The sequence below is a fragment of the Pinus tabuliformis genome, chromosome 6 (genome assembly GCF_031772625.1).
Source record: "Pinus tabuliformis cultivar Carrire ecotype Pingquan chromosome 6, CPIR1, whole genome shotgun sequence".
NCBI classification, from domain to species: Eukaryota; Viridiplantae; Streptophyta; class Pinopsida; order Pinales; family Pinaceae; genus Pinus; species Pinus tabuliformis.
In genome coordinates, this window is record NC_142292.1 from 459078236 (window position 1) to 459094592 (window position 16357).

At 35.8% G+C, this 16357-nt stretch overlaps 1 protein-coding gene across 5 annotated transcripts; it reads right to left on the minus strand.

Annotated features, from left to right (window-relative positions):
• Window positions 1–2439: 2439 nt before the first annotated feature.
• LOC149259290 (uncharacterized) lies at window positions 2440–6992 on the minus strand. Of its 5 annotated transcripts, none has more exons than XM_089418037.1 (4): window positions 6463–6992; window positions 4157–6234; window positions 3775–4066; window positions 2440–3309 (listed from the first exon to the last, which is right to left on the minus strand). In XM_089418037.1, the coding sequence occupies exons 1-4, from the start codon at window positions 6650–6652 to the stop codon at window positions 2936–2938; spliced, it is 2934 nt and encodes a 977-aa protein (XP_089274163.1). In that variant the 5' UTR covers window positions 6653–6992; the 3' UTR covers window positions 2440–2935. The 5 variants fall into 5 exon arrangements, with proteins under 5 accessions (XP_089274163.1, XP_089274145.1, XP_089274159.1 ...); XM_089418033.1 differs by having other exon boundaries at window positions 2442–3309; window positions 3775–6351; window positions 6463–6519; window positions 6656–6991; XM_089418019.1 differs by having other exon boundaries at window positions 2441–3309; window positions 3775–6234.
• Window positions 6993–16357: the final 9365 nt, after the last annotated feature.

Sequence of the window (16357 nt, forward strand, 5' to 3'; positions counted from 1 at the left end):
AAGAGTTATGCCACGAACACTAAATGATGGCTTTTGTGTTATTGTTCAAAATTAATGGTGGCTAGTTGATCATTATTGACTTCTTTTTATTAATGTAGAATGTTGTACGACTCTAGCAAAAATATTTTGTGCCATATTCAAATGATTGACTAATTTCTTGGAGTTGAATAGGGTGGTTAAGGCACCCCATGCCCATATGGTTTGTGCATGATTGATATAGAAATTTTAGGTTAAGTAAAATTGTATCAAGTAACTTTTATCACTAGATTTGAATCTTACATTATTTTTCTTGATGTCTCATCAAGTTGTTTTAGCGTTTCACAATTGCTATGAGAACCACCTATAATTGATGTTTTCCAAAAATATAAAATTTCTTCATCAAAGTTTTTAGTATATTTTAGTTTTGTGATACTCTTTATACCTTATAAGCAAATCTATTTTATGTTCTACATCCATCTATATATGCTGGGTTAAAGTATGCTTACATTGAAGGTGTAATTTTTGCATACTATTTTGGGTTTTAATTAAAGTTTTGCATAGAATTCAATAATTCAAACATAAAAATATCATGTTGGAAATGTGATTGAAAGATCTATTATATTAATATGAATCAAAATAAACATGGAACTTTATAATATGTTTTGGAACCGGTGTATATTTGGTAAGTTTTTAGTTCTCACATTGAAGATGTAATTTTTGTACTAATTTTAGGCCAAACTTGATTTTGTATAAAATTCAGGATAGATTCAAATAAAAAATGATTAAAAATATACATATTCATATTTTTGAAAACCAAAATCTATAAATTTAACATACATGTGTTTATAGTCTTTTATTTCTGATTATATTTTATATTTTAAACATTTTTTTTAATTGGAATACACATCCAGAAAAACACTCTACACATTTTTTTTTTCTTTCTAAAATAAAACTTAGAGTAAAATAATCACTTATAATTTTTGGCAACTAACCTATGAGACATTGAGGACAGACGAATAATATCCACAAAGCTAACCAACTTGTAGACTTGCCCCCAGCACTCAACCATTTGAGAAAACACATTGAGTTCATATATTTTAGATAACTTAATGGAAAGAAAATATGATTATATCTATCCATTACTCAACCATTTGAGAAAACACATTGAGTTCATATATTTTAGATAACTTAATGGAATGAAAATATGATTATATCTATCCATTAAATTATATATCATTACTTATATCTACGGTTAAATTATATATCAAAAAAATACACATGCATATATTTAATTATTTTTTCATTATATTTGTAAAACACGTTGGAAATGTCAAGGATTTGTTATACAATTTGAATCAAAATAAACATGATAATCAAATTAGAAACTTCGTAGTATCGGTAGGTATTCATATCCTAAAGAGAAGATCTTTCAAAGGCAGTTGTCTATAACACGATTTTTTGAAAGTTTTTCTAGCTGGTTTTTCTGGTGAAAATCTGGCAATAATTTATTATAATCGCAAGTTTGATAGCTAGTTTCTGCACAATCAAAGTGTCCCACGGGTTTTTCAGGGTGCTGAATCCAAATATGCAGTTTAAAAACCATTTTAACTGCAACAAATCATGATTTAATCTCAATTTCTTCTGCCGGATTCCGTCACCGGAATCTCCAAAAAGTCGCATTATAGACAACTCCCTTTCAAAATCTCTCTAGAATGCAATGCCTAGCTAGTAAACTTGGCTTTTCATTGTTTAGAAGTTATAACCTTAGAGCGCCCTATCAGATAGGCGTACTCCCAGTGAAGCTTTGAAAGTTCCTTTCATTTCAGTGAAGTGTAAAATAGTTGTTTGGAAGATAGATTTGATGATGTTGGGGATTAGATTGAGTCCATTCAATCCCAGGATTGTAAAATAGTTGTTTGGAAGATAGATTTGATGATGTTGGGGATTAGATTGAGTCCATTCAATCCCAGGATTTTGCAAGAAGCCAGTGGGTAATTAAATTTAGTTATGGCACCTTTAACAAATGCCCTATGAAACATTTTGCCAACACTTTTTGGTGAATACTCTTCATATGTATGCTTATTTCCAAGTTCTGAAATGTTTAATGTACATAATATATTGATCTCTACAACGTTGAATTATGCAATGCTTTATAATTTTAAAAGAGAGAAAGTCTAATTTTTTTAATTAAAACCAATAAAGATAATAGGCAAATCAGTTCATTTATTCCAAATTGATGGCGGAGATCTAACATTTCCACTCACAGATGGGTTCCTTTACTCAAATCTCCAAAGTTCAAGCTATTCATTAACTTGAACATTGTTATAAAAAAAATTGACAACATTAATGTACAATGCATGAAAATAATTCTGAAAAAATATAACACATACCCAACAGTGTACAAGAAATATAATTCTAAACTAAAAACAATATGAAATGTATACCAACAACTGCTTTCACCTCTTCAACATGTTCTAATGCATCCACCTTGTTGGTTTGAAAAAAATTCTAAACTAAAAACAATATGAAATGTATACCAACAACTGCTTTCACCTCTTCAACATGTTCTAATGCATCCACCTTGTTGGTTTGAAAAAAATGAATAGCCTTTCAATGCTCTATTTTGAGAACCCAAAAGTCCTACATGTTCTAATGCATCCACCTTGTTGGTTTGGAAAAAATGAATAGCCTTTCAATGCTCCACTTTAAGAACCCAAAAGTCCTACATAGATTCATGATGTAACACTGGGTCAAAAAGCTCTAAATGACAACATAATCATACACTGGGTCAAAAAGCTCTAGATGACAACATAATCATTTAAGAAAACCCTTGAATATAGTACAATAACCCTGTAAGCAATTATATGCCACCATTCCTACTAATCATCACTGAGAAGTATGAGTAAGACCATCAATATGTTGAATGAAAAGGACACTCAGGCCAACGACCATATGTTCAGCAGATAGCTGTATGTGTTTGAGTTATTTGAGTTGGAGGGATGCCCATTGGATAGTCATGAGTTCCAACTTCCAACAACATTCTTACTACCTCTCTCATTGATGGACGATTTGATGGTAATTTATTGGTGCACAATAACCCTATTCTCAATAGCAATAACATTTGTTTCTTGGAACCCCCTAACATCCTATTGTCAATAATTTGTTGTAAATTCTCTCCTACACTGAGCTTTGTAGCAACCCATCTCACAATATCCACTTCTTCTCGAAACTCTGTTTTAATAGGCTGCTTTCCGGTTAGAAGCTCTAGTAGCACAATTCCATAGCTATATACATCACTCTTCTCGTTTACTCTGCTGGAAAATCCGTATTCTGCAATACCAATAAATGAGTTACCATCCATATATTGAGAGAATTTCAGAGAATAAAAAAACTAAAGTTTTCTCATGTCCAAGAAGCAGGTGTAGTGCGCTGTTGATCATGTATCAAATCCATTCATGCGTATTGTAATCACTACTGACAGCATGAATGACCAAAATTACATTGATTTGCACATCTATCCAGAGTACTGGTCTATGCAACTGCATGATGCTTTTAGGTAAGGACTAATGTGTCTATATAAAAAAAATGTAAAAAAAAATGTTTTTTATCAAATACTTCTTCTCTTTTAGAATTTTGACTTTAATGACCATACAAGGAAGCAAAGATTTAACAATACTATCTCACAATGCCCATAAGGCTACAATATGCAGCTTAATTGATTGAATTGGAAAGATAACCATCCTAAAAGAGTGATGGGAAAAGTAAACATACAATGAAAGGCAACAGTATGCTTACCCGGGGCAATGTATCCAACAGAACCTGGAACACCTGAAACTGTGCACCCCATGGGATGTATGTTATCAAGGATCTTTGCAATTCCAAAATCAGCTAAATGCGGTTCCAACTCATCATCAAGCAGAATATTGTCTGGCTTTACATCTCGATGCACAATGGGAGGTACACAGTCATGGTGCAAGTAGGACAAGCCATGAGCAGTGCCAAGTGCAATCTTGTACCGTATATTGTAGTCAAGCATATGTGCGTTACTGCCTCTCAGAAAGTCACCTAAGCTTCCATTTGGCATGTACTGATATACCAATAAATTTGTGTCAAAGTTTGATAAGTAGCACAACAATTTTAAAATGTTAGAATGCCGAATAGAACCCAGTGTTTCTACCTCAGTGGCAAACCCATGATCATGGTGGAGTTCCCTTTCTCTCTTTACATTCAGCCTTTTAACAGCTACAACGCCACCATTCCTTAGCAAAGCTCTGTAAACTTGGCCAGCACCTCCATGACCAATTAGATTTTCTCTGTGCAAACTGTTCAGAATCTCACCTTTATCAAATATCAGCTGTTCAAATGGTACTATGTCCCATTGAGAGTTGACAAGCAAATTGTCTTTAATATGTCGTAGCTTCTTCTTGATGATCATGGTAGAAACATAAGCAATTGCTATACATATAGCTGTGACTAAACAGATAATCCATATAAGATCTCTGCGATTGGTTCCTTTCCTGGAGCAATGTTTTGGCATTGGATTTCCAGGCACACAAAGTGCTGCATTGCCCATAAAGCTAGCTGTAGTAATTGCATTATTCAGAGGAAAAGGAACATGGCCAGAAAGATTATTGTAGGACAAATCAAATTTTATGAAAGATGAAAGCTTCAGATTAGCAAAGCTGCTTGGAATATTGCCTTCCAATGAATTATGAGAAAGGTCAAGACTAATAAGTTGCTCCAGCTTTCCAAAAGTGTCTGGGATATTTCCTGTAAATTGATTATTCGCCAAGCTCAATTCAATTAAAGAACCAAGAGAACCAAGTGAACTAGGAATCTCACCTGTGAGCTTGTTTGCATCTAAATGCAAGTTATTCAAGTTTGAGCAGAAGCCCAATTCCTTTGGCAGGCTTCCACTTATCTGAGTGTGAGCAACCAGAAGGTTTTTAAGATTGGCAGCTCTTCCAATGTCAGGAGGTATTGATCCATTGAAAAAATTGCTTGAAATATCCAGGTAAGTCAGACGAGGAAGCCCCCACAGTCCATTTGAAACAGGTCCAGACAAGCGGTTATTTTGCACTCTAATTCTAATTAGGCTTGTGCAGGATCCATAGTTGTCTGGAAATTCTCCATGGAAGTTGTTATTGAACAATATAATCTTTTGCAATATCCCACCAGTACAGAAGTGTGGAGGCACCAAGCCACTGAGCTGATTATTTGAAACATCCAAGATAGTAAGATTACTTCTCTTCCCAAGATCCCAACTTAAGTTGCCAGTTAACTGATTCATGAACAGAGCAATATCATATAAATGATCAAGCTCAGCAAGACCTTCTGGTATCTGACCTGTCAAGCTGTTGTTCCAGAGGTGTACAAGACCTAAATTTTTCAATGAAGATATCTCCTTAGGAATGATCCCTGTGAGGTAATTACTATCCAAGTCAAGAGCGGTTAGGGATGTGAGGTTCCCAATCTCAGCAGGAATCTCCCCAGTCAATTGATTTATATACAATAACAACTGTTTCAATTTGGTGAAGCGCATGAGCTCTTTAGGAATAGGGCCTGTGAGATTGTTATATGTTAGCTCCAGAAATTCGAGCTCTCTCCAGCTTTCAAGCCATGTGGGTATGGTTCCAGATAGAGGGCATCTTGCACAGCTAAAGATTTGTAATTTAGTCAAGTTACTCAATCTTGAGGGTAGATATGGAGGAGAAAAGAAATTCCAAGAGAGAAACAAGGTTGTTAACTCAGAGAGATTACCAATTTGGGGAGGAATTGAACCACTGAACTGGCAGACTGAGACATTCAGGTACTCAAGCTTTGCAAGTCTTCCTATGCTTTCTGGCAAGGCCCCTGAAAATTGGTTAGTTGATATATCTAAATAAGCTAGATTGCGAAAATCAGAAATAGTTTCAGGCAGAGGACCCCCAAAGCCATTGAAACTCAAATCCAACTTGGCTAATTTAGTGCAGTTAGAGAACCATGCTGGAAAGGGACCATTGAAATTGTTGCCTGCAAACTCCAAGTCTGTAAGATTCGGAAGCTGGCAGATTACAGGAGACAAAAAGCCTGAAAGTCCTTTGTAGCTCAAGTTAAGGCCTCTAATAACTGTATTAGAAGAATCACAAACAACGCCAGTCCAATTACAAGGAGGTTTGGCATTATAATTCCAGTCACTCAATATGTTAGAATCATCCCTGATGCTTCCCTTAAAGGCCAATAGTGTTTCTAGTACAGGGGTCATCTCTGCTCGAACTGACAACACAAAATAAAGTAAACTTGGAATTAACAAGAGGGCATAGATGTATCTTTTGCGCCTCAATTGAAGCATACTTACGTTGGTGAGGGATTCTGAGGTAAACATGTAATTCTCTGCATATGCAATATGCAAAATCACAATTCTAGTAATACACCAACCTTCATTTTCCCAAAAATTAAATGATCTGCTTGGAAAAACACAAAAGAAGATTCAGGTCGACTCACAGGCATGTAGATGATACAATTCAGACTCGTTGCTCCAAACTCCAAACCAGTATAAAACTGAATAGGGGTTTATAGTCAGGGCTTGGAGAAACATTATCAAGACGTCATTTACTGTGCACTCTAATCTCCTGTTCACACATATATAAGCAACAACAGAGAAACAGCACAGCATACAGAAGGGGAGGACCATAACCTTTGTTTGGTATCCAACGAACCCGAGGAGGTCATACAAGACTAAACGACTCTGCTCTCATACTTGAGAAGTCATGGATTTGACAGAAATTCGAAGTCAAGTTCCCTTCCCCGTTTGTTTAAACCATTGATATCAGAACCATCCGGGAAAGTTCCCGAATCCGCCATGTGAATGCAATACAGTAAACTGAAATTCATGAATCCTCTCCCACGTGACTACGGATTTCAAATCTAGTATTCAACATAAATTGTTCAACCGAATGACTTTTTCAGTTGTTAAACATCTCCTGACAGATGTGTTTTTTTCTTTCGCCGCTTGAAAGGAATTTGCAACTTGCACGTACAGGAGATGTGCTTTTTTCTTTCGCCCCTTGAACGGAATTTGCAACTTGCACGTACTCGTATGATCTGGTTCTCTTTCCATCGTTTCTACTATGCATAGCTCGCTATCAGTATGATATGGGTTTTATTTCTATAGCTATTACTGATATGGGTTTATTTTTATAGCTATTACTATATATGATTATTTCGATTTAATTTTTTATGATGTAATTTTTTTAATGAGTAGACATTATTTAATTATTTTGCATAGTTATTTAATTTTTTTTTTAGAGGTTTTAAATTTTTTATTTTGATTGAGATGAGCAAAATTTTAATTTTGATAACAGAGGAACAGTGTTACACATCATAATGGGTTGTAGAATAAGCCTCTATTCCCACAGTGACTACTATAATCTCATCAGTACCACTATACATGAGTCTATTCTTATCACTACCACTATATATATCTATTCCCACAGCTACTACTATAATCTCAGATAAACATATGTAACAAACATTCATATACAAACCATCCAAAATTTGAAAATAAAATATTATACTCACATTTATTTTATTAAATAAAAATTACTTCTTTAAAAAAAAAAATCAACTAAACTAAATCCAAATAAAATTGGTACATAAGGACGGCCTTTGTCAAGGTCATTTCAAGTGCCAATTTTTTTTTTTACAGCGTCTCAGAAAACAATAAAAATTCTGATAAAATTTGATAAAAATCTGGTACAAATTTATGGAAATTTAAGATATAGCCATAAGTTTCAAGATTTTAGATATTTAGAAATTTTTCTATCATTAAAAACAAAATTCAAACACTCCCACTCGTTTAAAAAAAATAACCCGATTCCAAACCACTTTTCACCGTAAGTAAAAATTGCAGGGTCAACAGACAACGCCCTTCTTTACCGCTCAACTATTGATAAGTCCGCAAAGCAAGGTATTTGAATATTAGTGAAAGCAAAACACTACCGAACCATTTAGCCGTCACTCGACACACCTACAGTCTTGGTTAACGCAGTCAATTCAAATTATAAAATTGTTTATAATTATTTTAAAGTGAATCATGATGATGATATATTATAAAAATTATGAAGTGAATTATAACGATGATACGTAATCCAGCGGTCGATTGTTCTATTTGATATCCAATCAATCTGACTTGGAAAAAAGAACTTTAGAGTAATGTGTACTTTGCTTGACTTTATAGAAAAAACTTTTGAATAATATGTACTTTGATTGCTTTATCAAACTTCTTCAAACAGGATTATGATGAAATGGTGGGAAGAATTAGGTTCTAAAATCCAAGTTCAAATTTGGGTTGAATTAAATTTTGAAATGTGGTATTTTCTGTAAGTGTGAAAAGACCTTATTATATGGTTAAATGGAAATTATAATTATTTTAGATTTATTTTTTATTTTATTTTAAAAGATATTTGTATTTTAAAATATTTGATCATAGATTTGGAGTTAAGATAGATTTAAGTTGGTTTAATTATTAATTACAATTAATAAATATATTATTGCGTTGAAAGCGTTCTACAACCTGTGATGAGGTAGATGTATAAGTGATAGATGTTAGACCCTCTATGGGTAGATGTATAAGTGTTAGATGTGTAGGATTTAAATATGTCAATAATTAATAATTAAAATAAAATTGAGATAAAATAGTAAATTTACTAGAGGTTTTTGGGTTTTTGTAACTCATGGTTTTTCACTTAGTACATTAAAAAAACAAAAAATTAAAAAAATAGTAGATTTATAGATGGAAGTTTTTGGTTACAACTCATGGTTTTACCCATGGTATTCTTCTTTAATGGTCAAATTACATTAAAAAAAAATAAAACTTAAATAAAATAAATAATTAATAATTAAAACAAAACTGAGATAAAATAGTAAATTTCTAGATGGAGGTTTTAGGGCTCTAGGTTTTATCAACCTATGGTTTTGCCCATGATATAGTTCTCTATTGTAGTCTATTTAAATGTATTATTCACTAAGACATTCATTTCAATAAAAGCTTTTAGCTAGATCAAAATAAATCCTAATTTCCACAACAAATAGCATAATCCTGAGCAATTTTCATGTCCAATTTGGCAAGAAAACAACTCAGTTATGCATTTGAGAAAACCAAGAGACCTTAGAATTGGAATCCCAATGGTCTCTTCACTTATGTATAAATTAATGATATGACTAATGTAATAAATAATGAAAGTCGTGGAGTTACTCCTTGTCTGACATGGTATTAGAGATAGCCCCATTATAGTTTTTGTCTACACTGTAACTCTTGTATGTAGCTAGTTTCCTTGTTATTCTTTGCCTCTTGAGCACTTTCTCTTCGTTGTTCTATGCATTGATGATTGTTCGTTATTCTTTGCCTTGATGACACACTGCACGCAAAAATCATATTGTGGAGGAAACAATAATGGAGTTAATATGTTGTAGTTTCGGGTTTTGAAGAAAAAAAAACAACGGGTGTGTGGGAATTGTAAGACCCAATGTCCTAGGCTCAGGTCCATGAATTGAGATGGGTTTCAAAATGAATCAACTCATCCTTCATCCACAAGCCTGAGTTGTGGAATCATGTCCTTTAGCTTCTAGTTCTTCATCGTATATTTTTTGCACACTTTCCCCTTCGCTCTTTTGATTTGAATGTTTTGATTCGCTCAAGACCCGTTTCATAGTTTTTAATGGACTCTACAATTGATCCAGCATAAAAATGTCTATCTATTCTCTGCACAAGGAATGCAAACAGTTCAATTTCGGTATATTCGTCCAACGTTGAAGTTTTTTTTGAAATTCGTGAATCTATTATGGTGTGAGTTGTGCGTTAAACAATTTTGATATGTGTGCTCCTCATTAAAGCCTGTGTGTCCTCGCTTCTTGTCAAACTCATTATGCGTTAAAATGTATACACTCTCTATGAAGGGCATGACCCTATCTTGGGCTAGGACTATTTATGCATTGTTGAAAAGGCCGAATGGTATGTTGTTGAATGACTTATGGTGTTGAGCATTAAAAAAATATGTTGTTTGAGTTGATATATGGCATGCGAGGTTGGTTAATATATTGATTCATATATATCAGAGCATTGGATTATATATACATATTTGAAAAGGTCAAAGTTTATTTGAAGAACGTGTTGGTTCATACATAGCTCATATATATGTATGTTTTGGTTCTACTATAGAGCTTGCATCTTTATTTGATGATTCTCTTGAAGACATGGTTGTATATCAATCAGTTTATTGCAGAGACATCAAATTTTTTTTGTCGCAAGTATTCATAACCTTTGATGATGCATTGAGTAATCTCCATTGTGGGAGTAGTTCTCACTAGCAAAGAGAACTTTCATGAGTGGTTGAGGAAGATAAAACATACATTAATTTTTAATGACTTGTGGAAAGGAATCTGTGAAGGAGAGGGAGACAATGCACCTGGAAAGCCTACTTCAGATAAGGAGCTTGTTATTTGGGAAAACAAGAACAAAAAGGGCAATGCCCTTATTGCAGCATTAGTAAATGAAGAGGTGATTCGACATATTTCACCATTTTCAAATGCATTTGAAGCCTTAGATAATTTGAAGGAATTATATGACTCACACTCTGAACTTGAAGTAGTTCAATTGATGATAAAGTTCTTTAGTCTGGAGTTAAAAAATGATGATCCTCTTGCCTTAGCATCTTAAGTAAGATCCATTATGCATGACATAAAATCCACTGGTGTTGAAATATATATTCCTCTCATATATTGTGTTAAGGAACTATATCCCACCTATTCACATTATCTTCAGTCATTGCAAGCAAGTGGCAACCTTAAGGAGATTACCTTTGACTCCCTTGAGAAAAAAATTTCTAAGATAGAGAAGGCTTTTGGGAAAAAAAAAACTCCTCATTCTTCTGAAGAAGTTGTGTTCCTTGCACAAAAATAGAAGAATCATGCACAATATACTTCTAGAGGAAGAGGTGGCCAAAGAGGAAGAGGAAGGAGGAATTTTAGAGGTAGGGGGGGCAGACAGTTCCAAAGAGAAAAGTATAATCTTTATTTCATACGATGCAATAGAGATGGACATGATGCTTCCACTTGTAAGTTGCCTTGAGACTGGATTGAGAGGGAAAGAAATGAAGGAAAAGGTAAAGAAATTGGCAAAGGGAAAGGCAAAGCACCTGAATCTGCTCATTATGTTGTGGCACATTGCAACATTGGAGTAATAGAAGGCATTCAATGCTTCACTTGCTTCATGGAAGGATAATTGGTTTCTTGATTCAGAAGAAACTTTCCATATGAATTTCAGGAGAGATTTCTTTGAAGAATTCACTAACAATGTTGATGGAGCAGTATACTTTGCAAACAAGTCAAAACTCAAGCCATCAGGGCTTGGCACCATCAGACTCAAACTACCTAGTCTTCCAAACTTTCCTCTACATGATTTTCTATACCTCCCGAAGCTAAGGAAAAACTTGTTGTCTTTAGTCCACATCCACCAGCAAGGACACTCCATTCATATATTTTATGGCAAGGTAAAGGTCAGAAAAACATCATATCACTTACTTATCATGACAGGGATAGAAGAAGAAAGACTTTTAAAGCTGCAAGGAACCTCTGCTCGTGCACATAACTTCTCATACAATTCTCACTATGATAAAGGTAAATTTCCATCAAGTCTTTTATGGCATGCTAGATTTGGACACTTGAACTATGAGAACCTTAGTTTGTTGAAGAAAAACAGTGTTACTGGTTTGCCTATAGTTCCTAGGAAACTTAAGCAATGTGATGCTTGTATCTCAGGAAAGCACAAAAAACAGTCTTTTCATGATTCTCATTCCAGAGCACATAGAAAACTTGAACTCATTCATTCAAATTTATGTGGCCCACTTTCTGTTCCTTCTACAAATGGTAATAAATATATGATGACATTTATTGATGACTACACGAGAATGTGTTGGGTTTATTTATTGAAGAACAAATCTAAAGCTTTTGAAACGTTCAAGAACTTTCATGCATGGATTGAAAATTATGCACAATCTCATAGTGGCTCTATTCTCACTAATAATGGAAAAGCATACACTTCAAATGAATTTGAAAACTATATTCACCAACATGGGATCAAACATCAAACAATTGTGCCCTATAATCCCCAACATAATGAAGTAGCTGAGAGAATGAACATGACAATCTTAAATATGGTATGTTCCATGATGTTTTTCAAGAATGTTAAATTGATGTTTTGGGTTGATGTAGTTCTATGTGTTGTGTATATAAAGAATAGGTGTCCATCTAATGCTATAAAAAACAAGACTCCTATGAAATGTGGTATGGCCAAATTCCTTCAGTGAGGCATCTGAGGGTTTTTGGTTCCACCTACTATGCCTTGATACCTAAGGAACAAAGAAACAAACTCGGTTCAAGGAGTAACAAGTGTATCTTCTTGGGGTACTCAAATACCTCCAAAGCATACCGTCTCTATGATGAAGTCAATATGAAGTTTATAATATCTTGAATCTTCCAAGGCTGATAATGTTGTTGAGGGACAACTTGATCGCTTGGATAGATTCAGAGATGCAAATTCTTTCCAAGAATTTGATAATGAGATTCCACATCTTGAAGGGGGGATTCCTATACTAGATCAATATGTGGAATCTTCTTCTAAATCACTCTCTCCCTCGCATGAAGCTCTAGCCATTGATAACAATTTCAGTGATGTGATTGATAGAATTAAGAGACTAAATCTCGATTAATCCCTAACTCAGTTAACTGAGAAACCTGGGCCATCTTAGAAAGGTCCTCCAAAATGGATGACAAAGACACTGGAAAGTGTACGTCCTGATGAGGTTGGAAAGACAGGAACAAGAATCTCAACCAAATATTATGGAGGTGATGTAGAAGATTATGATTCACGTGTTAATATGGATGTTTCTTATGATTGTGAATTGAATTTTTCTACAGATTTCGAACCAAATTCCTTCAAAGAAGCCACTTCTCATGATGAATGGAAAGAAGCGACACAGAAAGAGTATGATTGTTATAGACATTTTTGTGCCTTACAGCTCTAAGCATGAAATGTCCATAATCCAAGGGATCCAAAGTCCCTAAAAGTGTTGTTCCTGCCCCTAAAGGAACAAGGTCAACCAATTACTGCTTCTCCCAGAAGTTCTCCACCAGAAACTGCTCAGAACCAGTCAAATCAGGATCATTTCAGATGCTCCACTAGCTACCTGCGTTGCATAGCACCCAAGTACACTAGCTAGGTGCGTTGCAACGCACCTAAATGCACTACCAGGGTGCGCTGAGCGAGAAATGCCAAATGGCAGTGTCATTCCGCGAGGTGGACAGACAATGGAAGCTTCCAGAATCTTCCTCAATGACACTTGCATCACTGAGTTCGACTAAGGATGAGTAAGAGGCTCTCAGTCTCCAAGTGGAAGCAAGAACTGACAGAGAGAAGCCACAAGTCAAATCATAAGCTGACTCATCCTCTTTGCATACATCTATATATGGATCCCTCATCCCAGAGATCCAGAGGCTGGAATTTTGTACTTTGCAGAGAATTGCTGTTGGTTTTGAGATTGAGATCAGTGCATTGGGTGATTTATGCTTTGTTGGAGGTGAAGGGATTCCTTTGCTGGGAGGTTGATGCTGGATCGGGACTCACTTGGTTGTATCTCCTCCTAGATCTTCTTGTTATATCAATAAAACTATTTGAGTTTCTCCTACATGCTTGTGTATCAATGATGTTTTTTTATATTTGCATGTTTAGCTTAAATCTGATCCTAAGCTAGTTATGAACGTAAATCTATGTCTTTGTGTAGTTTTCCTCTTTTGTGATCTTGCAGGAACTTGGTGAAGCTGGGCAAGTAAGGGAGCAGGTAGCTGGAAGCTGCCAAAGAGGAGAGCGATTGGATCAACGGACTAGCACAAGACACAGGTTAGTTCATCCTATTCCTCTTCGTTTACATTTCATAAAGAAGAATACGAAAGTAGTTTTCCTTGTTTGTTGCTAAGGCACTGTCACACCTTAGAGTGGGATAGGGGCGTTCTGAGTAGATACTTTTCCCAACAACAAAATGGCGACTCCGCTGGGGATCATGTCTAGTTAGTTTGTTTGTGTTTCTCTTGTTGTTTGTTTCATAAACACAGAAGTAGCAATCGAACTGCATTTGCCATTATCAAATGCAAAGTAGACACCTGCTACTTCAATCCACTCACTGGATTTGTTTATGATTTAAACAGCTGATTCACAAATGATCTGATGACCCTTTGTGATAGCTCTTAGTCCTCCTTTAAATCATCCCTCTGATTGTACCTTACTGATTGCTTTTACTCGGCCAAAATCCATAGATTAAACTGCAAACCGTGACCCAGAACCAGGATAGAAGTTTCGTTCCTGCCCCAGCGCAGGCTCTGTGAGGAGGTTCTGCATTTCAACGCAGGTCCCGAGAGGGCTACCTGCGCTGCAATTCAGTTTCTCTGTGCAACAGGTGCGCTGATCAGCCTTTGCCCTGTGCAGCTGAGGTTCTTTGCTTCATTTTGTTCAGTTTTATCTCTGATTTTTGCAGCCTGTTATCAGTGTGTGTACCTATCTGAAAACTCCTTTTCTTTGCCTTAATTCCGCCTCCTTTGTACAAAAAGACTGTAGATGTTCTTTGTGTGTTTGTTACATCATTTACAGTTTTCCATTGAAAAGTAAAATAGTCATACTATCGTCCTTAGATTTAGATCTGTCGTAAGTGTCGATTTTGATCTTAGGAGAAAGTTTGTTTATTGTTGACAGTTGATTATACTTTTAACTTTTGCCCTTTGTTTTGAATTTGTCACTTTCTAGTGTCGAAACAAGTGTTTATTTCAAAATCATAGAGTGTCGTAATCTTCTCTACCTTTTTGATTTCGAAAAGAAGCTTGTTTATGTTTTTCACTTGAAAGCAAATTCAGATTTGTACATCAACTTTCTTTTTAGGCATCAATATTAAGAAAGTGAAAACAAATACATGCATATGTGCATTTGCATATTGATAGTTTGTATGGCTTGATTTAGGGAAAGTTCATTTACAGTGTGCTCTTTGCTCTTTGAGAAAAGATTGTGTCTTTCTTTTCCCCTTGTAGCTAGGATTTTCATTGCTGAAAAGAGATAAAAGCTTGCTTATCATCTTTAGATTGCATTTAGGAATTACATCTACATCTCGTGGTGATCCAAAAAGGCAAACTTCTAAGAAAGATCAACTTAAAATAAATTGAATGAATCTAACAACGCTTTGGAACTTAACGCACAACATAGAGGTCTAGGCTAGAGACGTGTTCCGGCGTCGTAAAGCCTGGTAACTGTTGTCCTCACTGATGGTTGGGTGATTCCTCCACTATGAGACGATAAGTGCCAGTACGGATTGTGCTCCCACGTACCGTCGAGTATATATTGGGAGACCCCTATAGGCTTAAAACCTTTTATCCATAGGAAGCCGTGTCGGCCGCCCTACTGATCGCAATGCACCGAACACAGCATTCGGGAAGATTGACTGTCGTACCGTAAAATGTATTCTGCAGTTTTGTGATTGGTTTGGCACACCCTCTACCTAGATCTCTAGGGCAGTCCCTTTCGTTCCTTTTCAGACTCCTTAACGGAAAAGGTCCATCTGAGCACTTGTCACTTCAGGCTCATTAAAAATCGAAGGAGACTAGAGTCATCTTTTGTTTTTTCTCGACTCTTTAAAATTGAAAAAACAAGTTGTGTCCAAGCGTCGTAAAATTTATTTTAAACGGAATATTTATACCCTTTTCCTACGTTGATCTTGGGTTGAGAAAAATGGAGTCTACCAACCAAGGAATTCCCCTTGGTGGAAATCCTAGTCCCTTCTCCTCTTGGGGAGATGTTGGTGCACCCCATATGGCCACATTGTCGCTTCCAGGACTGACAATTGGCTTGCCAGTCTGGCTCTTCTCAACCAATTTCGTTCAGAACACCACTATTCCTGAACAATCGAATCAGCAGTTAGACCAGTCCAGAGTTACCCACCAACCTTCTACTTCCTCTAATTCTTCCTCTCCTCCTTCCTCTTCGCTTGATGGGGCTGGCAAAGCCAAAAGTCAAGTTCCTAAGGAGAAGAAGGAAAAGAAGAAGAAAGAGAAGAAGAAGAAGGAGCCAAAAGCGAATGGGGGAAAACGAGTGTCGTCTAACGAAAATCCACACACTGCACTGACCAGGCCTAAATCGCCATGTGTCATTTGCAAGGGAGACCACTTTCACAGAGATCGTCCTTGCATCCCTCGGATACTGAGGGACGGGTCTCCCCATTTGCACAATCCGGTGTCGTCAACCTCTGATGGCCATGTTGAAAGCACACTGTCAACTAGCGAAAGTGAAGTCCCAGGACAGAAAGGG

Coding starts and splice junctions, on each gene's coding strand:
- LOC149259290 (XM_089418019.1), bottom strand. CDS start 6,652: ATGGTCCTCCCCTTCTGTATGCTGTGCTGTTTCTCTGTTGTTGCTTAT. Junction 6,235..6,462: donor ATTGTATCATCTACATGCCT/GTGAGTCGACCT, acceptor TTGTGTTGTCAG/TTCGAGCAGAGATGACCCCT. Junction 3,310..3,774: donor TGTTGGATACATTGCCCCGG/GTAAGCATACTG, acceptor TTGGTATTGCAG/AATACGGATTTTCCAGCAGA.